The sequence below is a fragment of the Eriocheir sinensis genome, chromosome 9 (assembly GCF_024679095.1).
Source record: "Eriocheir sinensis breed Jianghai 21 chromosome 9, ASM2467909v1, whole genome shotgun sequence".
NCBI classification, from domain to species: Eukaryota; Metazoa; Arthropoda; class Malacostraca; order Decapoda; family Varunidae; genus Eriocheir; species Eriocheir sinensis.
This window is the reverse complement of record NC_066517.1, coordinates 23806419-23829586: the sequence shown is the minus strand read 5'-3', so window position 1 is coordinate 23829586 and position 23168 is coordinate 23806419. Positions and strand designations below refer to the sequence as shown.

General features: G+C 43.4%; 1 protein-coding gene and 2 long non-coding RNA genes across 5 annotated transcripts in view; 1 reads left to right on the top strand and 2 right to left on the bottom strand.

Moving 5' to 3' along the window:
* Nucleotides 1–4922: 4922 nt before the first annotated feature.
* Nucleotides 4923–23157, top strand: LOC126996214 (neurotrimin-like). 2 transcript variants are annotated; one of them, XM_050856542.1, is made up of 10 exons: nt 4923–5130; nt 5519–5709; nt 6819–6998; nt 7967–8107; nt 8953–9199; nt 10800–10927; nt 11725–11926; nt 14915–15040; nt 19026–19149; nt 20027–23157. In XM_050856542.1, exons 1-9 carry the CDS (start codon nt 4938–4940, stop codon nt 19118–19120), a joined length of 1503 nt encoding a protein of 500 aa, XP_050712499.1. In that variant the 5' UTR covers nt 4923–4937; the 3' UTR covers nt 19121–19149; nt 20027–23157. The 2 variants fall into 2 exon arrangements, with proteins under 2 accessions (XP_050712499.1, XP_050712500.1); XM_050856543.1 differs by lacking the exon at nt 14915–15040.
* LOC126996219 (uncharacterized) lies at nt 13064–14568 on the bottom strand. Its single transcript, XR_007751108.1, has 3 exons — nt 13418–14568; nt 13271–13331; nt 13064–13209 (listed from the first exon to the last, which is right to left on the bottom strand). It is a non-coding gene; the product is annotated as an uncharacterized LOC126996219 (long non-coding RNA).
* LOC126996218 (uncharacterized) overlaps nt 20696–23168 on the bottom strand; it is a 54786-nt gene continuing 52313 nt past the window's right edge. For both annotated transcript variants that reach the window (XR_007751107.1, XR_007751106.1), the window contains exon 3: nt 20696–21903. This is a non-coding gene — a long non-coding RNA (uncharacterized LOC126996218). The remainder of the gene's footprint in view (nt 21904–23168) is intronic.

Genomic DNA, 23168 nt, shown 5'->3' with positions numbered 1-23168 from the left:
AGAGAGAGAGAGAGAGAGAGAGAGAGAGAGAGAGAGAGAGAGAGAGAATACCTATACAGAGAAAGAAAAAAGAAAATGCCCAGAAAATAGGTAGATAGACAGATAGATAGATATAGATAGATAGATGGATAGAGAGAATAAGATAAAAACAGATAAAAATGAATAAGGACAAAAATATAGACAAATAGATACAGAGAGAGAGAGAGAGAGAGAGAGAGAGAGAGAGAGAGAGAGAATTTACGTCCCCGTGTAAGACGATCGAGTAAGAAGAGAGAGAGAGGGAGACTTAATACCCCTTGGAACGCAATCATCATTCTCTCTCTCTCTCTCTCTCTCTCTCTCTCCATCAAGAAATTCGTGTATTCGTAACCCAACTCACATACAGGAGGAGGAGGAGGAGGAGGAGGAAGAAGAGGTGGAGGAGGAGGAGGAGGAGGAGGAGGAGAGAAAATATATGCCAGCAAGGAAGAACAATAAGGAAGAGAGAAGGAAGGAAGAAAAGAAGAAAGGAAGGAAGGAAGGAAGGAAAAAAGGAACAAGGGGTAAGGAGGAGGAAGAAGAAGAAGAAGAAGAAGAAGAAAAAGAAAAAGATGAAGGAGAATAGGAAGGAAGGAGGAGAAAGAAATGGAAGAGGGAAAACTGGGAGATGGAGGAACAAAGGAATGAGAGGAACAGGACGAAGAAGGGGAAGGAAGGAAGGAAGGAAGGAGAGAAAGAGGGAAGGAGGGAGAGAGAGATGGAGAGATGGAGGAAAGGAGGGAGAGAAGGAGAGACAGGTGACATGCGAAAGTAGTAAAAAAAGACGTAACCTAGAAATGCATTGTGAGAGAGAGAGAGAGAGAGAGAGAGAGAGAGAGAGAGAGAGAGAGAGAGAGAGAGAGAGAGAGAGAGAGAAGGATATGGCGTGACAGTGGTGTGGTCTTGCCCCATCTGTGTGTGTGTGCGTGTGTGTGTGTGTGTGTGTGTGTGCGTGTGTGTGTGTGTGTGTGTGTGTGTGTGTGTTTCAGCTTTAATTCTCTTTTATTCTCTCTCTCTCTCTCTCATACCCATTTTCATCTCAATTTCATCCCCGTAGAATTGACACTTTTTTTTTACGTTTTTCATCTCGTCTCCTCCTCCTCCTCCTCCTCCTCCTCCTCCTCCTCCTCCTCTTCCTCCTCCTTAACCTCGCTAATTAGGACATCATCTGGTTCGTTTCAGGAGATAAAGAGATTGAGAGTTTGCTGATGCTGGGGGTGAGGATGCTGCTCTCTCTCTCCCACGTGCTGCTAATTACTCTCTCTCTCTCTCTCTCTCTCTCTCTCTCTCTCTCTCTCTCACGTGGATCAGAGGTAAATTTGAAGGAAAACGGCTCCTCAGGTTGTAAATTTCACCCCTGACTTAATTGTTTTGTAAGGTAATGAGAGAGATTTACATAGATTTACATAGAAAATCAGACCACACAGACCCCATGGTCCAGACTTGGTGGTCTGTCCTTAAACCTAAGTGATTTTACATTAATCAGAAGACTCCAAAACGTTGCATTTCTACTCTAGTTGATATTAAGTTGAAGGAAGTGACGGTCGAGCTTATTTTTGAAGGAGTCAATCGTGTTACACTGGACCACTGACGGTGGAAGCTTATTCCATTCTCGCACTACAACGTTGGTGAAGAAAAATTTGGTGCAATCTGAATTTACTTGTCTACATCTGAGTTTTACGCCATTGTTCCTCGTGCGCAAAGTGTCATCTATCATAAACAATGTTGATCTGTCTACATTCGTGAAACCATTAAGTATTTTAAAACATTCGATCAGTTTTACTCTGAGGCGACGTTTCTCAAGAGAGACCATGTTAAGGGTAGAACGCCTTTCGTAGGATTTGTTGCGCAAGGAAGGGATCATTTTCGTTGCCCGACGCTGAACACCTTCTAATTTAGCAATATCCTTTGCATGGTGGGGAGACCAAAACTGTACCGTATATTCCAAGTGGGGTCTGACTAAACTGTTGTAGAGCGGGAGTATTACATCTTTATTCTTGAATACAAAGTTTCTTTTAATGAAGCCCAACATTCTGTTCGCTTTATTTGCTGCATCGATGCATTGCTGTGAGAATTTGAGGTTTGACGCGATTTTGACCCCCAAGTCTTTGACGCATTGAACGCTTTTGAGTTTAACGCCGCGCATTTCGTATTCGAACTTCTTATTCCTCGTTCCAACTTGAAGGACCTGGCAGAGAGAGAGAGAGAGAGAGAGAGAGAGAGAGAGAGAGAGAGAGTATATGGGTTATGTACTTTGTCTGTTTGTTTGTCTACCTTTCTCATTACTACTACTACTACTACTACTACTACTACCACTGCTACTACTACCACCACTACCACCACTACTACTACTACTACCACTACCACTACTACTACTACTACTACTACTACTACTACTACCAAACAGTGGTTTCCGATCGGGCACCAAGTCGGGTCATTGAAACTTTCACAATCAGAGAGAGAGAGAGAGAGAGAGAGAGAGAGAGAGAGAGAGAGAGAGAGAGAGAGAGAGAGAGAGAAGGTAGCTTAGTTTCCGCTTCCATAGACAGAAGTTTGGTCACATTAATTAAGAGCAAATTATTAGTAGACAGACAGACAGACAGACATATACACTCTCTCTCTCTCTCTCTCTCTCTCTCAAGATCCGGGTGGTTGTACTCGAAGTTTGAGGACGACTTGAACCTCTTCTTGAACCCTCGAGGGGGAGGAGGAGGAAGAGGAGGAGGAGGAGGAGGTGGAGGAGGAGGAGATAATAGAGTGGAAGGGGCAGAAGAGGAGGAAGGTAAACAAAGGGAGGAATATAGAAAGACGAGGAGGAGGAGGAGGAGGAGGAGGAGAGAAACCGACCACGAAAGAGAGGTGTGAGAGAGAAAAAAAAAAGAGAAACGAGGAGGAGGAGGAGGAAGAAGAAGGGGAAGAGACGTGATAAAGAAGGAAACGAGGACAATGAAACTATCGGAACGGAAGACACGTAAAAGAAGAAGCAGAAGAAGAAGAAGAAGAAGGAGAAGGAGAAGAAGAAGAAGAAGGAGAGAGGAGGGGGAAAAAGTAAAATTAAAATGAAAGAGAAAAAAACAAAATCGAGGAGGAGGAGGAGGAGCAGGTAGAACAGGAACTAGGAAAAGAAGGAGGAGGAGGAGGAGGAGGAGATGAAGGTGTAACAATCTTTAAAGTTTAAGAGGAGGAGGAGGAGGAGGAGGAGGATCTTCCAGAGGGTCGGTCACTTTGGAGGATACCTTGAAATACCCTTAAGTGGATGATGGGGTGTGGAGGTCTCTCTCTCTCTCTCTCTCTCTCTCTCTCTCTCTCTCTCTCTCTCTCTCTCTCTCCCTCCTTTCCTTCTCTTTTCTGTCCCTTTCCTTTCTTCTCCTTCATCCTTCTCCCTTCCTTCCCTCTCTCCCTTTCCCTCCCCTTCTCTCTCCCTTTCCTTTCTTCCTACCCCTCCTCCTCTCCTTGCCTTTCCCATTCCCTCTCCCTCCCTTTCTCTCCTTCCCTCTCCCTCCCTTGTTAGTCTCCCTGTGGCGTCCTGGTTCTGGTGTCTCCCTGGCGAGGGCGTCCAAGGGTGATTGTCTCCTGGGCAGCATCACGAAGGGAGAGAAGAGGGAGGAGGAAGAGAAGGGAAGGAAGGGAGGATAGGTGGGAAGGAAGGAAGGAGGGAAGGAATAAAAGGAGGAGGATGAAAAAAGAAAAATTGATTGATTAAAATGAAACTTTTGGGGACACTGGAGAGAGAGAGAGAGAGAGAGAGAGAGAGAGAGAGAGAGAGAGAGAGAGAGAGAGAGAGAGAGAGAGAGAGAAAATACCTCCCAGACGAAATTTCACCTCAGTTCCTATTTTTCTTGTTATTTGTTTGTTGTTTTTCTCTCACACAACATTTTTTGACATATTACTTTATTTTATTACATCTACATTCGATCATTTCTTTCACAGGCTCGTCATTTTATTTTTATTTCTATTTTTTTTTATCTAAGGCTCATGTGTTGTATCTAAGGCTCCTATGTTTCATCTTTTCATTATATTCTTCTATACTGCAATGTTCTTTTTTTTCCCCCAATGATGCAGTAAGTAAATTTTTGTATACTATAGTTTCCGTATAGTAGTTTCGTTTTCTAAGGCTCGTGTTTCATCTAAGGCTCCTATGTTTCATCTTTCTCATATATTCTTCTATACTGCAATGTTCTTTTTTTTCCCTCAATGATGCAGTAAGTAATTTTTTGTATACTATAGTTTCCGTTGAGTAGTTTCGTTTCTAAGGCTCGTGTTTCATCTAAGAAGGCTTATTTGTTTCATCTTTCTCATATATTCTTCCATACTGCAATGTTCTTTTTTTCTCCTCAACGATACACTAAGTAAATTTTTGTATACTATAGTTTCCGTATAGTAGTTTCGTTTTCTAAGGCTCGTGTTTCATCTAAGAAGGCTTAATTGTTTCATCTTTCACATATATTCTTCCATACTGCAATGTTCTTTTCTCCTCAACGATACACTAAGTAAATTTTTGTATACTATAGTTTCCGTGGAGTAGTTTCGTTTTCTAAGACTCGTGTTTCAAATAAGAAGGCGTATTTGTTTCATATTTCTCATATATTCTTCTATACTGCAATACTTTTTTTTTATCTCAATGATGCAGTAAGAATATATGATTGCATACTTTAGTTTCCGTGGAGAGTAGTTTCATCTTTATCTCATTTGTTTCACCTCAGTTTCGTGTGTTTCATCTTTCTCATATATTCTTCTATACTGCAATACTTTTTTTTTATCTCTATGATGCACTAAGTAAATTTTTGCATACTATAGTTTCATCTTTATCTCATTTGTTTCATCCCAGTCTTGTGTGTTTCATCTTGGGTCCGTTGCTTCATCAGAGGTTCAAATGCTTCATCTCCATCTCGTGTGTTTCATCTTGGGTCCGTTGCTTCATGTCTCGTTTCTTCGCAGCGCTGGCCTTACCTGACCCCGACCCGGAAGAAGCAAGCTACGATGACTATGAGTACGAGGAGGAGCCCGTCGACTATGGCCAGGCCCCGGAATTCAAGCACCCGGAGCCCCAGCAGCTGACGGGCGTGGAGGGAGGCAAGGTGACCATCCCCTGCCAGCTGACCGACGACAAATGTGAGTGATATAGCGGAGTACTGGCGGGGGTCAGTCGTGTTCTAATGAGTGTTTCTTCAGGTTCGTGGTACAGAAGAAGACTCACACTACCACCAGGGTCCTAAAACTACCCCTGGAAATGCCCACAACTCCTACGAAAGCCTTGTCAAATATGTGAACTTGGACAACGAAATGTTTAGTCAGGCCTTTTTGTTGCATCTATCAGGCCTTTTTGTTCATATAGTTTGCCTTTTGTTCATCTAGTGGGCCTTTTTGTTGCATCCAGAAGGCCTTTTTGTTCATCTAGCAGGTCTGTTTGTTCCTCTACTGGTCTTTTTGTTCCATCTAGCAGGCCTGTTTGTTCCTCCTCCTTGAACCTTCCTGAGTGACGAGCCTTCTGTTCCCCCAGCCCCGTACGTGCTCATCGTGCAGAAGGAGGCGACGGACACGGAGAAGGAGAAGCTGCTCTTCGTGGGGGAGCTGAAGGTGTTACGCAGCCGCCGCTACAAGCTGGACAAGGGCATGGTCGAGATCTCCAGTCTGAGGCCGTCCGACTCTGGGAACTACGTCTGTCGCATCCAGGTTGACCCCCACATCGAGGTGAGTTTTGGGCTTCACTGCGGCCGCGGAGATGAAATTAGTACAGGTTTTATTTAATTTTTTTTTTTTTTTTTTTTTTTTTTTTCCGTCTAAGCCTATAGCGCCGGTAGGCTTGCTTGAGGGGCCTGGATGGTGTTCGGCCCCAGCCCGTCATGGCGCAGGCAAGTGTTTATAGTGGCGCCATCTTCTCCTTATGTCCCATTTAACTGTAAACATTCAGGGACTTTAGAATCACGTAGGTTGCCCAGTGAAATAACTCAAACACTGAACATAAAACTGCAAAACCAACTCTATTTTTTCATTGTGGTCGCTGTGATATGAAATTAGTACAGCTGTCCCATCGCCTATTAGCAGTGAAGGTCTTAAGAATGATGTTGGAAGAATCACGTAGGTTGCCCAGTGAAATAACTCAAACACTGAACATAAAACTGCAAAACCAACTTTATTTTTTCATTGTGGTCGCTGTGATATGAAATTAGTATAGCTTTCCCATCGCCTATTAGCAGTGAAGGTCTTTAGAATGATGTTGGAAGTCATCTAGTGGAATACAACAATAATACTGAGTCGGATGTCATAGCTAAAACAAGCGTCACTGTCAGCAAACCAAAACTAACATTGGAGAAAGCAAACGCCTAACTCAATCAGCTACCTAACTATTTAACTAACTAAGATACCTGTGCTCAACTAACTCAACTAACTATCAAACTAACTAAGATAACCTGTGCTCAACTAACTCAACTAACTACCTAACTAACTAAGATAACCTGTGCTCAACTAACTCAACTAACTACCTAACTAACTAAGATAACCTGTGCTCAACTAACTCAACTAACTACCTAACTAACTAAGATAACCTGCGCTCAACTAACTCAACTAACTACCTAACTAACTAAGATAACCTGTGCTCAACTAACTCAACTAACTACCTAACTAACTAAGATAACCTGTGCTCAACTAACTCAACTAACTACCTAACTAACTAAGATAACCTGTGCTCAACTAACTCAACTAACTACCTAACTATCAAATTAACTAAGATAACATGCGCTAAACTAACTAACTAACTATTTAAGATAACCTGTGCATTAACGAGTCTTCCCTTTCCCCAGGTGGTGCATCATCTCGACGTGCAGTACAGCCCCAAGATCACCTACAACTCGGACGCAGAGCAGCATGTGATGAAGGACGAGAGTGTCAAGCTGGAGTGCGAGGCGAGCGGCAACCCGGCGCCTACCATCCGCTGGTCCAGGGAGGAGGGTCACCTGCCTTCCGGAGCCGAGGAGGAGGAGGTAACATTGCTTGCTTACCTTACGTTAGTGGTGGTAAAGAGGCTAGGGAGCTAAATAACTCGGTACATATATTATTTTGCATGGAAATATTATAGTAGGAAAAGTTCAATGGCCCCAAAAAAGCTAAAAAAAGGTCAGTAGGCTACATATATTGTTTTGCTTGGAAGTATTATAGTATAGTATGATATAAACCCCAAAAATAGATGATGCATAAACTGATCACAAATGCGTTGATATATATTATGAAATGGTTTGCGTGAGTGATGATTTTTTCTCATTAATTCGCTAAGAGGGGCCTTTAAGATACATGATCCCTGCAGCTACCAGGTTAATATGAGTCATTCACATCTGTTCGAACCACTTTATCCTAGACGCTGTATATTCTTCTTTGCTTTTGTCATTGGACTATCCCAACACTCTCTCCTTGTCTGTAAAACCAGTCTCTTATCCTTAATCTTCCTTCACACTTCTACCACCTTAACTATTCACCTTATCCATGCCGCAGTACAGTCTTCTTTGCATTCTTCGTCGTTCCTGCAGCCTCCATCTCCGACACTCCTCTCCTTGTCATGTCCCTACAACTCCAGTCTCTTATCCTTAATCTTCCTTCACACTTCTACCACCTTAACTATTCACCTTATCCATGCCGCAGTACAGTCTTCTTTGCTTTCTTTGTCTTTCCTGCAGCCTCCATCTCCGACACTCCTCTCCTCGTCATGTCCCTACCTCTCCAGTCTCTTATCCTTAATCCTCCTTCACACTTCTACCACCTTAACTACTCACCTTATCCATGCCACAGTACACTCTTCTTTGCATTCTTCGTCGTTCCTGCAGCCTAAATCCCCAACACTCCTCTCCTCGTCATGTCCCTACAACTCCAGTCCCTTATCCTTCCACCACCTTAACTATTCACTGTAGCCGCCACATTCTTCTTCGTTCTTGTGTATTTAATCGGTGTCACTCCGCAGGGCCTGAGCATGACGCTGGAGGGTGTGGACCGGCACGTCGAGGGCACCTACGTCTGCACGGCCAGCAACGGCATTGGAGAACCCCAGAGTGCCGACATGTCCGTCTACGTCAACTACCCACCCGAGATCATCACTGAGAAGGTACGTGTTGGACGGCATGGAAGGAAATTGCAGAGGAGTCCAGATCATGAAGTGCCAGATTTTTAGCTCCTCTAGTGGGCCTTTTTGCTCCTCTAGTGGGTCTTTTTGCTTCCCTGTCAGGCCTTTTTGTTCCATCTATCAGGCCTTTTTGTTCATATAGTTTGCCTTTTGTTCGTCTAGTGGGCCTTTTCATTGTATCCAGAAGGCCCTTTTTTTCATCAAGCAGGCCTTTTTGTTCCTCTACTGGCCTTTTTGTTCCATCTAGCAGGCCTTTTTGTCCCTGTTCTTGTTCTTTGCCCTTGAGGTGCCTCCCTTGCTGTTGACAAAAAAGAATGTATGCTTATCTCCACTCTAAATTCCAGTGTAATTCACTTTTTGGTCTGCTGCGGGTCTCTCGTGAGACAGCCAGCCGTTCCCCTATGGAAAGAGCTCAGTGACCGATCTTTGGGGAGGACTGAGACCACTCGCGCACAACACACCGCGACAACGAGGGGTCACAACTCCTCGCATTACGTCGCGTACCTACTCACTGCTAGGTGAACAGGAGCTACACGTGAAAGAAGATAAACCCAACTTATCTTCATCCAGTCGGGGAATCGAACCCCTGTCCTTCTGGTTGTGAGGCAGACGCTCTAACCACTGAGCTACCCTGTGTTGAAATTTGGAAATAGAATTACATCTAGATTCACAGAAGGACAAGAGACGCACACACTCGCATATAATTCTTTCGTTTAATAGTTTCCCAAGACTCCAAAAAATTATAGTAGGACAAAAGACGCATACACACTCATATAATTCTTTCGTTCAATAGTTTCCCAAGACTCTATGCAATCTCTCCTCCCCAGACCACCGTGCGTACCGGCGAGGGGGACAAAGTGGAGCTGGTGTGCATCGTCCACGCCCGGCCGAACGCCAAGGTGGAGTGGAGCAAGGACAGCAGCCCCATCGAGGACCCGGGACACTCCGAGGAGATGGACAAGGGCCACCGACACTCCATCCAGATCAGCGACGTTACTGAGAGCGACTTCGGCGAGTACAAGTGCACGGCCACAAACGATTACGGCTCCTCCTCGGCCTCCATCCACCTCACGGGTAAGAAGGGGATGAAGGAGGGATGTGTTCTGGTATATTTATGCATTGAGAGGTTTAAATAAGGGCTCTCGATATTCAAGTAAGAGGGGAGAGGTGTAAATAAGGGCTCTCGATATTCAAGTAAGAGGGGAGAGGTGTAAATAAGGGCTCTCGATATTCAAGTAAGAGGGGAGAGGTGTAAATAAGGGCTCTCGATATTCAAGTAAGAGGGGAGAGGTGTAAATAAGGGCTCTCGATATTCAGGTAAGAGGGGGATGAAGGAGGGGTGTGTTCTGGTTTATTTATGCATTGAGAGGTGTAACTAAAGGCTTTTTCTGCGATACTGAGGTTGGGATTTTTTATTTACTTTTATTTTTTCTACAGTAGAGGAAACAGTTCAAGGGCAAAGAAGAGGAAACGATGAAAATTAAAAAAAGCCCAATACTCACTGCTCCTACACATGTTTCCACCCGACACGTCACTTATTTTCAAAGGTCAAAAATGAGATCAGTCGGGGCCTAATGAGCATTTTTTTAGATTCACAGTACAGAAGTAGAGTCAAACTACCACCAGGGGTCATAATCCTAAAACTAAAACTAATAATGTAAGTAAAGTTGTCAGAGGCCTCCACTCCTCACGTCACCTACTTTCAAAGGGCAAAAAGGAGATTAGTCAGGCCCTCGTGAGTGTGTTTTTGGGGGTTCATGGTACAGAAGAAGGGTCCAGTTACTATCACCAGGGCCATTGGCAGACGTTTCCACCCCTCATGTCGCCTACCTTCAAAGGCCAAAAAGAAGCTTAGTTGGGGCCTCGTGAGTGTGTTTTTGGGGGTTCATGGTACAGAAGAAGGGTCCAATTACAATCACCAGGGCCATTGGCAGACGTTTCCACCCCTCATGTCGCCTACCTTCAAAGGCCAAAAATTAGCTCAGTTGGGGCCTCGGGAGTGTTTTTTTAGCTCCATGGTACAGAAAAGAGGGTCAAACTACCACCACCAGGGTCATAAAAGCTGTACCTCCCCTGGAAATGCCCACAACTCCAACAAAAGCCTTGTCAAATGTTTCAGAATATGACCCTCAGTCTCGGCTAAGGTTTAATGAAGGTGGAGGCAGCAGGTTATGTTTCTGTAATTCTAGATTTTGATGTAGACTGAAGTGGTGTCGGCGGTTATGTTTCTGACCAGTGATACAGATTGAGGTGATGCTGGCAGGTTATGTTTCTGTAGTTCTAGATTTTGATGTAGACTGAAGTGGTGTTGGCAGTTATGTTTCTGTAATTCTTTTTTATATAGACTGAAGTGGTGTTGGTGGTTATGTTTCTGGCCAGCGATACAGATTGAGGTGATGTTGGCAGGTTATGTTTCTGTAATTCTTTTTATATAGACTGAAGTGGTGTTGGGGGTTATGTTTCTGACTAGCGATACAGATTGAGGTGATGTTGGCAGGTTATGTTTCTGTAATTCTTTTTATATAGACTGAAGTGGTATTGGTGGTTGTTTCTGTAATTCTTTTTGATATAGACTGAAGTGGTGTTGGCGGTTATGTTTCTGACCAGCGATACAGATTGAGGTGATTTTGGCAGGTTATGTTTCTGTAATTCTAAACACCATTCCTTCATCCAGGGTACCCCAAGCCGCCCCATGTGACCAGCGACCCCAACGGCGGCGAGGAGACGTCCTACACCCTCACCTGGGAGACGGAGAGTTACTACCCCATCCTGGAATACCGCCTCCGTTACCGCAAGGACAAGGTAAGGGGATGAGGGGGAGGTTGAAGCCGAGGGGGAGGTTGAGGCCGAGGGGGAGGTTGAGGCCAAGGGAGAGGAGGAGGCCAAGGGGGGGGTTGCATTTCACGGACCACAGACATATATCATAGTACTTGTGAGAACTTATAAATGTCCTCCCAAACTTGCCTATATCACCCATAGTTGGGAGGAACTCATAAAAGGTGTCCTCGGGTGCCGTTTCCAAGTTGTATTTCTCGGCTGAGGTTGAGGGAGGAGGAGGAGGCTGAGGCTGCATTCCGCAGGCCACAAACATATATCATAGTACTTGTGAGAACTTATAAATGTCCTCCCAAAGTTGCCTATATCACCCATAGTTGGGAGGAACTCATAAAAGGTGTACAAGTCCTCAGGTGCCCTTTGCAAGTTGTATTTCTCTAAGTGATTCTAACTTCCTACTCTCTCTGCAGATTGAATTTAAAAGTGACTCAAAACCTTATTCTTTCTTGCAAATATCCTCCCAGACTTGCCCTATATCACTCGCACTCAGGAGGAACTCGTACAAGGTGTTCCCAGGTGACATTTGCAAGTTCTCTGAGTGAATCTAAACTCCTATTCTCTCTGCAGATTGAATTTAGAAGTGACTCAAAATCCTCTTCTCTCACAGATTAAATTTTGAAGCGACTCTAACCCTTACTCTCCCAGCCAGGCAACGTGCTTCCAGGGACTGGCCGGAGGACACAGGGAGGGGATTGATATGAGGCGGCGGACCTGGAGACAGACGGCCTGGTCTTGAAGCGACTCTAGCCCCCCTCTCTCCCCAGGCCAACGTGTCCTCAGACCTTCCCGCGGACTGGCAGGAGGACACATATGAGGCGGCGGACCTGGAGACAGACGGCCTGGTCCACCGCATGAAGCACACCCTTGACGGACTCCAGCCGGCCACCGACTACCACGCCGCCATTCAGGTCAAGAACAAGTTCACGTGGAGCGCCAACACCGAATACGCCTTCTCCACCAAGAAAGGTGAGCGTGTGTGTGCCTGTCTGTATGTTTTTTGTGTTTTTCCCTCGGCGATCACAAATATCCACAACCAAAATTTAACATCCTACTAGAGCTAAGGACCTGCTTCAGAAATATAAGTCAGACATCATGAAGAACCTGTAAAAAATAAAATGCAAATGCTCAATCAGTGGACGTTGCCAGCCAGTGCTTCGTAACGGCTTTCATATTTGCTGCTCATGTCGTCCCTGTCACTTATGAGACCAGGAAGGTGGATATCAGAAAGTGGCTCTGTCTTTTGACCATAAGCTGAGCCTCTTTCGATCAATTCCTTATCATCCCTGGTAGTCATGATGCTAAAAAAGTGGATATCAGGAAGTGGCTCTGTCTTTTGACCATAAGCTGAGCCTCTTTCGATCAATTCCTTATCATCCCTGGTAGTCATGATGCTAAAAAGGTGGATATCAGGAAGTGGCTCTGTCTTTTGATCATAAGCTGAGCCTCTTTCGATCAATTCCTTATCATCCCTGGTAGTCATGATCCTAAAAAGGTGGATATCAGGAAGTGGCTCTGTCTTGATCATAAGCTGAGCCTCTTCCGATCAAGTCCCTGAAGTTATGTGTTGCCGGAAGTCCTTGCATAAAGTCATAGGATAGTGTTTTCGTCAGTCCTTATGCACCATCGCAATCAGTGCTCGCATTGGGGGAAAAAAACTGGAAAATTGGATAGAAAAAAATTACATAAAACATAGACTGGTAAATATTCTGTGTTTTTTCTGGAGTATGAACAAGCAACCATCGCTATTTTTATTTTTATTTTTTTACGGTAAAGGAAACAGTTCAAGGGCAAAAAAAAGGAAACAATAATGATAAAAGCCCACTGCTCACCTGCTCCTGTCTTGAACTTTTACTACTCAGAACGCCTTATCCGTATCTATGTTGGGAGGCTCTCATGAATAATACTCTCCTATTTCTGAGTGGCTATGAACTTGCACTCGTAAAACTCATAACTCTGTCGGCATACGTTGGAACACTTTACAAATCAATCTCTTTAGGGACGTAACCTAAACACACTATTGGTACACGGTGGAACACTTTACATATCAATCTCTTTAGGGACATAACCTAAACACACTATTGGTACAAGGTGGAACACTTTACAAATCAATCTCTTTAGGGACATAACCTAAACACACTATTGGTACAAGGTGGAACACTTTACAAATCAATCTCTTTAGGGACATAACCTAAACACACTATTGGTACAAGGTGGAACACTTTACAAATCAATCTCTTTAGGGACATAACCTAAACACACTATTGGTACACAGTGGAACACTTTACAAATCAATCTCTTTAGGGACGTAACCTAAACACACTATTGGTACACGGTGGAACACTTTACATATCAATCTCTTTAGGGACATAACCTAAACACACTATTGGTACACGGTGGAACACTTTACATATCAATCTCTTTAGGGACATTACATATCAATCTCTTTAGGGACATAACCTAAACACACTATTGGTACACGGTGGAACACTTTACAAATCAATCTCTTTAGGGACATAACCTAAACACACTATTGGTACACGGTGGAACACTTTACAAATCTCTTTAGGGACGTAACCGAAACGAATAGCGACGGATGGTTGTTGTTATATTCCCCGATGCGAATACTAATTGCCATGACGTGTAGGGACTGGCAGACACCCCCCTTAATCCGAGAACGTCGGCAGACCCTTTTTAGGGCTTTCACGAGTTGTGGGTGTGGTACGGTGGACCCTAAAAAGGGCTCGCCATAAAACACCTAACTTGAGCTAATTGTAGGTGCTGGTGGCATAGTGCAATCCACCATGAATGCCCCGGGTCATTGTGGTGGGTGAGTGATCTTGAGGTGGGCTTTTTTGTCATAGGTGGTGCTGTAAGGTCATGGCATACTGAATCAGCTATCCATACAGTAATCACTCGTCAAATTCTCTATGGTAGACAACAAGTGACTCTTGGCTAGATGCCACGTGTCACGAGACTGTTTATTTTGTAACAAACACCACCCAAAAAGAATGGAGTTTGAGTACAAGTAAATATTTTTAACGGCTTTATGGTTATGAGAGGAGTACTCTGATGTACATTCCATGCTCTTTTCATAGTCTCAAAATGCAGTGTAATTTTGTCGTTTCTCGGCCACTTCTCAGCTTTCCCATAGCCGAGCGGGTTAATCACACCACCACCCAGCGAGACATGGAACACTCGAAGGGTTAACTTGTGTAAAAAACATACCATGGCTGAAGACTAATTGACTAGATTTGTACTAAAGTTATTACTAGTGTGTGTGTAAAAAAATATATAATAACGTGTATGTGTTGTAAATATGTGACACTCTAATTTTATTTCCATAACTGTAGACTAAATGCTTATGTATAATGTTCACGGTCCATTCCATCACTCGATAAGGAGAATTTTCACCTTTGTGCCATATCATAAAGCCTAGCATGGCATGACCTCATCCACCCCAGTCAGAGAGAGAGGGAGAGGGGGAAAGGGGTGAGAGATAGAGAGTGAGAGAGCACATGCAAGAAAGATTATAAAAATGTTTTCCTTGTGCATGGAAGAGAAAGATGGAGAGGGAGAGCGGGTGTGAGAGAAAGAGTGAGAGAGAGAGAGAGAGAGAGAGAGAGAGAGAGAGAGAGAGAGAGAGAGAGAGAGAGAGAGAGAGAGAGAGAGAGAGAGAGAGAGAGAGAGAGAGAGAGAGAGCACATGAAAACAGATCGCACATGAAAGAAAGATTATAAAAACGTTCTCCTTAATGCATGGAAGAGAAAGAGGGAGAGGGAGAGCGGGTGAGAGAGAGAGAGAGAGAGAGAGAGAGAGAGAGAGAGAGAGAGAGAGAGAGAGAGAGAGAGAGAGAGAGAGAGAGAGAGAGAGAGAGAGAGAGAGAGAGAGAGCACATGAAAACCGATCGCACATGGAAAGAAAGATTAAAAAAAATATTCTCTTTATGCATGGAAGTTCCACCCACTACCACCACCACCCCCTCTGCCACCCAACCCACAACCACCACCACCTCCACCACCACTCTACCCCCTTCCACCCTAGCGGAGGGCTCAGAGGGTGGAGTGGATGGCGCCACCCAAGGTTCGTAGCCCCCTGCCCTGGCCCTGCACCACACACCTCTCTCTCTGCTTGGCCTTGAGCTTGAATCTGAGGAGGGTCTTTCAGTCGGCCATTTCAGACGGAGTTAGAAGGGGCATTCCACGATATATCACCCCTTTTTTTTCTTCTTTTTTTTCTTTACTTTTTGTGTTTCGCCATCTGGACACGTATTTTGCCGAAGGATTTTGACTGGATTCATGAGACTGTTTACCGATACAGTTTCAACATTCCACGATAAATCACCCCTTTTTTTTCTTTTTTTTTCTTTACTTTCTTGTTTTTTTTTGTTTTACTATCTGGACACGTATTTTGCCAAAGGATTTTGACTGGATTCATGAGACTGTTTACCGATACAGTTTCAACATTCCACGATAAATCAACCCTTTTTTTCTTTACTTTTTGTTTTTTTTGCTTTATTTCACTATCTGGACATGTATTTTGCCGAAGGATTTTGACTGGATTCATGAGACCGTTTACCAATCCCGTTTCAAGTTGATTTCCGTCGCGACTCGTTTGGGGTATGTCCGCCAATCTGTACACTCCCCCCACCCCCCCCACCCCAATCAATACGCATATCGCAAAAAAATTAAAAACCTGAAAAACTGAGCGAAACGTGTAAATTTTGAATACCGTCATAAACACATCATTAGTTTGGCGAGTTTTATATTTTCACATCTTACCTCATTTTTTGCCTGGGTAGTTTTTTCTTATGGTGTGCGTACTGACGTGGGGAAGCATACGGATTGGGGTACGTACCCTAAATGAGCTGGGATGGAAATTAACCTTACTGGACGATCAAGACCTCAAGCGTACGTGTCCCTGGTCTGTCCTGGAATGCCCCGTAGCCTCAAGTCATGGTGGGGGAGGGTGACTGTTTTTTATTTATTTTGACCTCCATCAACATCCCATTAACTAAAGTACAAAAGTGAATGCAGGGATGAGTAAACACTCCCCGTGACACTCCTTAACAAAGACCCACATTTAGATTTTTTTTTTATAAGTAATTTCATAAAGTGTATGGGTCATAATTACAAGACATTTCACCGCCCAAGAACACATATTTGACAAGGCTTTCGTAGGAGTTGTAGGCATTTCCGAGGAGTAGTTTTATATAAGACCCTGGAGCTAGTTTGCCCCTTCCTCTGTACCGTGAACCTGAAGAAACACTCATTAGAACCCAACTGACCCCCTCTTTGACCTTTAGAAATAGCTGATGTTAGAAGCGAAAGTGTCTTGTAATACCGACCTATATGTTCGTGGGGCTTTTAAACCAACATGTGAAGGGAGGAGGAACACAGAAGCCCAACCCATCCTCTCATCCTCACTGTTTGTACCCCAGCATCCGTCCACCTCCACCATGATGCCTCTTCTACTAAAACTTAACTTCCCTATGATATTTTTCGCTTTAGTTCTGCTTAGTTTTTCCTTTTTTCAGCGTGAGATATTTTGCTTGGAGGGATTGATACTAACATGTTTCATCCTCACTCTTTGTACGCTACCATCCAAGTCCACCACGATTTCTTTCCTGCTAAAACTTGCCTTCGACATTTTTCGCTTTAGTTCTGCTTGGTTTTTCCTTTTTTTTAAGAGGGAGATATTTTGCGTGGAGGAATTGCGACCAACACCTTTCATCCTCACTCTTTGTACGCATCCACAATTTCTTTATTACTAAAACTTTACTTGCCTTCGACATTTTTCGCTTTAGTTCTGCTTCGGTTTTTCTTTTTGAAGTGTGAGAATATTTGCTTGGAGGGAAAGCTACTAACACGTTATTTTCTCCTTTGCATTAGCTTTATTTCATTCCCTGGTGGTCGCTTCCAGTCATCATTCTATTATTTTAACCATGTAACCCGTCCTCTAACTGCTTGTGAAACTAACGAACCCATTTTTACAGCTATTCAATTGCGTTCACTTATTTTCTCAGCACACAAACCTTCCAACGCGACAGCTGATCACCTTGGCAGAAGCGCTCACCCTGACGAACCCATTTTTACGGCTATTCAATTACATTCACTTATTTTCTCAGCACACAAACCTTCCAACGCGACAGCTGATCACCTCGGCAGAAGCGCTCACCCTCTCTCATTGTTGTTCCCTCAAATGATACACTCCGAGCCTTCAACACTGTCTCACTTAAGCAGCTTGGCACTTTGACCCTTATCCATCCTTTTCCAGTCTCATTTTACATATATCTTTTGCTTGCACTTAACTCTTCATTTGCACGTCATTCTCTGGGTGGTTTTGTGTGTGTGAGACTGTGTGATTGTGTGTGAATGCTTTGCCATCATGTATTCTCCAGCATTCGCCGGTGTTTCTCTATTTATAAACACAAAACTGTTGCTTCACATTTACACTCTCTTTAAATAACCCTTAGATGGCGGCAGTATTTGAAGAGTAGCTCCCCCAAAAAAGAATGGTGTATATTTAGTCACTGCCAACTTTAGGACCGCAGTAAATACTTACGCCGCATAAGAGGTGTTTTAACTATCATCTTTATACAGATTCCACCGCAATCTGGAAGTGTGGTTATATTTCTGCAAAACTAAACCGACTAACTGAATTCTGGACCGTCTGTATAGAGTTTCACCGCCTTCTAAGGGTTAATGATTCAACTGTAGTCTTGCTCATGCTGTTATGTCCAGATTTACCTTCCACCGCATATTTCAGCTTTTTCATTTACTATCTTCAATTTCTAGCAAGATTCGTACGTGCATGAGTTGGTCATGTAACACAGTACGTTCAGGTTAACCTTGCACCACATTCTTGTAATATTTCATTCTATTCCGTCTTTGGATTCTACAGACACATATTGATTCCATGCAGGTTTTATTTAGTGTGTGTCCGTGTATCGAGCCGCTCCGCCTTAGTTGCGCTTACATGGCTCCGAGACCTCTGCGGATGTTCGGGACGCTTTTATAATTCAGTTACTCTATCCTACCTGTGTGCATAACCAGAAATCCCCTCGATGTACCACTAATAACTGTATATACTTGCTTTTTATTACAAGCATCATGAGATTCAGGCTCAAGAACTATCATTCATACACACAGCGCTAAATGCAGCAGCCGTGATACTCAATTTCATGGCTGGCAAGAGTGAAATTAAGATATGCGAAGTAGGAAACAATTGCCGTGGAAATAGTTTACTACTCCTGAACATACAGAAAACATCAAAGTTAAGTGTAATTATAATTGTCACCTTAGCAAGCAAAACACTGGAATCCCCTTGTGTGTGTGGACTAAGGAGTTATGTCATTTTTCTTGCTGAAGTCACCATTTTCTTGCTTAAGTCACCATTTCCACCATTAAAAATAAGCCCCATTAGCTACTTTATCCCAAACATTATTTTTACCACATTCCAGCGTCTCCGGAGGATTTGTGTGACCTCGTACCACTTTGCATTTGGAAACAACACCTCCCAAATAGAATGTGACTTTTATCGACTGCCTTCATACAAACTTTTTCCTTCACATTGGTCTTTCCTGGAGCAGTCAAAATAACCAGTAACTGTCGGCTTTTTTTTTCAACAGTGGCTGTGTTTAGCTCTTGCAGCATTTGTCTTCACTTCATACTTTACGTAGAGTGCCGTCCTCATTCTCTGTTGCTCACTTTACTAATCTTGTTACCAGTCTGTGCATTGTCCTGCTTAAACTAACAAACTCAAAAGTGGCTAAGAATTTCCATTTTGTTGGCTTCAGAAATCCTAAGCTTACAAAATGTTCCAAGCCAAGCTGCATAATAATGATTGTTATATGTGAAGCTGATAAATATGTGAAGATTAAAAGTGAAATATAAAGTACTGAGAAACTTGTAAAATATGAGAACATAATCCTTTATTAAGTATCATAAATTTTCTTTAATTTAGGATATTTTAGCGTTCCCAACATTTAAACGAGAGTAGAGCAGCCTTGGGCCAATATGCTAGATGAAAAATTATCGGCACTGACTGTCTCATATGACCACGACAGAGATGGCGGTCCACCACGTAACCGACGGGGCTCCTGCCTGCAGCCTCAGCGCCCTGCTCCTCCTGCTGCCCACGCTGATGCTGCTCAGAACCTAAACTCCCAAGACTAGTTCCTGCTACACCAGGTGTGTGATAAGGAAAAAGGCTGACTGTACAGGCCTCTACTGTGTTTTAAGTTATTTTTATTTAAAGGTTAACCCCTACACTACAATTAGCATGGATTTGGCCTTCACTTGTAGCATATAGTCCCAGGTCTTTCTCTGCCTCTGTCGTGGCTAGTGGAGTGTTTCCCATGTTGTATTGGTGGTATGCTGGATATCCCCTCCCAAAGTGTATGACTACATTTTTCTTCATTGAATTGTAGCAGCCACTTTTTGTTCCATTCCTGTAGCTTGGTGATGTGTTTTTGTAGGAAATTCACAGTCAAGGGGTTAATTAATATCAAGCAGGCAGTTTTACAAGGATATCCTTATGTCAAAGTTAACCTGGTTTTAAAGAAATAACCTAGTCAATCCGAACACCAAGCCCTGCAGGCCCTGTAGTGTGAAGCCAAGTCACGGCCGAGGGATGAGGCAGATAGGAAGGAGGATTTGCTAGTCTGAACCTTCATGAAGAAGGCATTTCACCACCTCAACCCCATAAAGTGACTGCAATAACTCACCTACCCTGATGAACGTGGGTGGTTGCTGCTCATATTCCCCCCGACTGATTCCCCTTTGAACATTTCCTCCACCCCCTCAATTATCCTCTGGTGTATGCTCCCCATCTGTAGTTAGTGTACTGCAATAAGAAATATGTAGTTGGAGGTATGCTTTAACCTCACCAGCATCACACACTCATCAACCAGAGTAAGGGGAGGGTCTTCCAGTAAGTTAAGGGGGTCTTCCAGTAAAGTTAAGGTTGAAAACAAAGCATTTTAACACAAAACCTAAATACTGTGCAAACATTATGAACAAAATCAGTAATCAACCTTAACTCAGGCAATTTGTTTTCTCTTTGCAGATAAGTTTCCACTGCCTCCCACGTCCTAATTGGCTTAAGAATCAAGTTTGCTTCTGCTTCATCTCAGCAGTCTCAAGCTTCCATCTGTGACCAGTCAAACACGACGTTATCTCAAGAAAAAAAAATTTAATTAGCTGTAATTGGTTTAAATGATTGTTACATTATTAGACTTGCATCCCTGAGTATTATATTTCATTAGTTACCGTGTCAGGAAACATAAGTGTAGCACTGCAGTGAAGGCGTCATCTTGGTTGTATTAGGGCCGGGTTTGTGTGTGCTGATAGCAGTGTGGTGCCGGCAGTGACCTCCGTTGCTGCTGGTGCTAAGCTAGTCACATCATGGTTGCTTGAGTTGGTGCTTCTGAATCACACAAGTCTGAAAGAGAATAAGGTAAATAATACTTTTATGCTCTGTGGAAGGAACTAGGAAGTTCTGCTTAGCTTCTTTCAGAATGATGCAGCTGTCAAGGCCAAGCTGAAGCAGTCAGTATATGGTAGTGGTGTGACAGGATTTAAATGGCATACGTTCGGAGCAGTTAGCAAAATTTAGCTTAATATTCATCAAAGCTCAAAAGTTGCATTACAATTCAAAATTTGGAAACAAGAATGCCAGAGTGGGCAGCAGTGTGTGTGTGTGTGTGTATGTCCAGAGTGGGCAGCAGTGTGTGTGTGTGTGTGTGTGTGTGTGTGTGTGTGTGTGTGAGAGAGAGAGCAAGCTGTTACCTGTCCGGGCAGTACTCTGCGTAGTTCTGGCCGAGCAGGGAGATCCTCCAGCTCAGGGCGAGTCGGTGTTGCAAGCAATGGGCCCTTCTGCCAGCGCTGGGTCATGGCCACCCCCCCATCCTTGTGGTCGTGCCTGGCCGAGCGCCATGGGGCCATGCTGCTCCCTACATGCTGAGTGGGTGTATCAATGTTTCTTGAATCTGCCCCCCCAAAAAAGTGTGACTGGTATTCATTTAGTAAATAATCTGCAAAAAAACAGTAGGTTGGTCAGTTTGGCCTTAGGTGTCAGCATTCTAAGAACTGATGAAATTGGATATATGTGTGTATATATATATACATATATAAATGTATATATATATACATACACAACTTGGTTCCTGTCAAACAGTTTGGTTCACAGTGAGGTAATAATCCCCACACTCACCTAACCTCACGGGAGTGCCTGAGGCCACCAGTGTTATGCGGTGGGTGTTCAGGCATCTCTGTGTACATATGGATATAATGGATCTTTTCCCCTGCTCTTATTCTTAATCAAACTGGCAAAGCCACAGAACACTACTGGTGAATGAGTAAAGAGTGTCAGTCACTCTTTCTAGTGGAAAAATTGGCTGTTGGCAGAAGGCTGGGTCACTCCAAAACAATGGGTCATCTCAGCTTCCTGGAGTCAAAAAACATGTCATATTTATTTTAAGTAGCTAAAACACAATTCCTGTTTTTAATGAGATTAGAGTATACCTATGATTTTACAAGGGTTTCATTTCATATTCAACTTGTTTTTAATCGTATGATTATCTTAATCATTTACTTTTAGGATTAAAAAAATTCTCAATCATATGAAAAAAATGCAAATGAACTCTTCCTTTTGTGTAGCAGAAGTAACTGTAGTTGTAAGAAAACTCACATCTGCTGTTGAGAAGACCCTGGAGGGACTGGGCCAACGTTGAGTGTCTGGGGCCGTGGCAAGGCAAAGTCATCAGTGCCTTCTGGTTCATCTTTTAGCTGTATAATTTGTGGCTCATCTCTTCCTGTCAAGGCACTGTGGATTTTGTTCAGTGATGCGGTGACCCATCCTCTTCTTGACACAGTTTTTTCTTCAACGGCCCGTCGTCGTCAGTGTGAGGGTGACCTGCACGGGGCTGCCCAGGTGTTGCTTATCTGAAAGAACATTAATTATAGCCATTGTTAGGTTTAGTTAATGTCCTTGAGTTTGACATTAAATTTTAATGAGTGTTCAGCAATAGCAGTATAGAAATTAAAATTTCTTCACTGTACACCATCACAATATGATTCTTGTGTTCATTTGAAGTCTGAATTGAACATTCCAAAATAAGGGCAGCCAGCACTGCTCAGCGGTAGGCTGGCCCAAGGCATGACCACCAGGGGCATGACTGTGGCCCTAGCCTTGGCCCTTCTTAGCGATCTCAAGGACTTCCGCTCTGGTAAGCAGCTTGTAATACTGATCCTGCCCTGCCGCTGCTACAGGAACACCTTCAACAGTCTTGGGGAACTGTGCGTTGTAATGACAGAGCTGCACAAATTCAATTTTGAGCTTGATGGAGTTATTAATCACCTTGCCTTCAACAAATTAATCATAATAACTATTTATAAAAACTACCATAAAAATAAGCTTTTTCAGTCATGGTGGTCTTTGAGAGGTCACCTGAGTTTTAAGATAATGCTTAGTATCTAAAAGTTTCCTGGAGGCTGTGCTGGCCCACTACAGTGCCACCTGTCTGCTGTAAATAGTAGGAGTGAGGGGATGGGAGGAGCTGGTCTGGTCAGGCACAGCCAAGGCTGACAGGCATGTGGAGAGCAAGAGGGAGAAACAGTGGCATAGTTTAAGCATTTGCAATGTACTACATCATAATAATTCAATTAGAGAACCACTGAAGTAAACATCTGCAGTAGCACATAAATATCCTTGGAACAGCATTTTATAATCATGTTTTCATTTAAATGTAACTTGGTAGTTTATGGTTTCAGCTGTCTGGAAATAACACACTTCTGCTACTCGGATTATGGTCACCAAGGGAATGTTAAAAAAATATTGTGTGTGGAGTGGTGTCTGAAAGTGTGTATGCATTAATGTGCTTGGATAAGTACGTACGTGTGTGTGTGTGTGTGTGTGTGTGTGTGTGTGTGTGTGTGTGTGTGTGTGCACCCATACATGCACACACAAGCAGAGTGGCTGGTCTGGAGGTGCTGTGTGGTGGTGGTGATGGTGCTTGTAAGAAATAGCAAACATCCAGGATCCCAAGACTTTGCTCCATCTCATCCCCTCATGAGAAATTAATAATTTGTGATTGTTGTAGCCTCAAACTTGTGGAAAATTTTATTTATTCTTTTGTGAGTTCTTTGTACATTGTGAAACCTGTAAACTTTTTAAATTAAAGTGGAGTAACATCCAAATGACGTGTTAT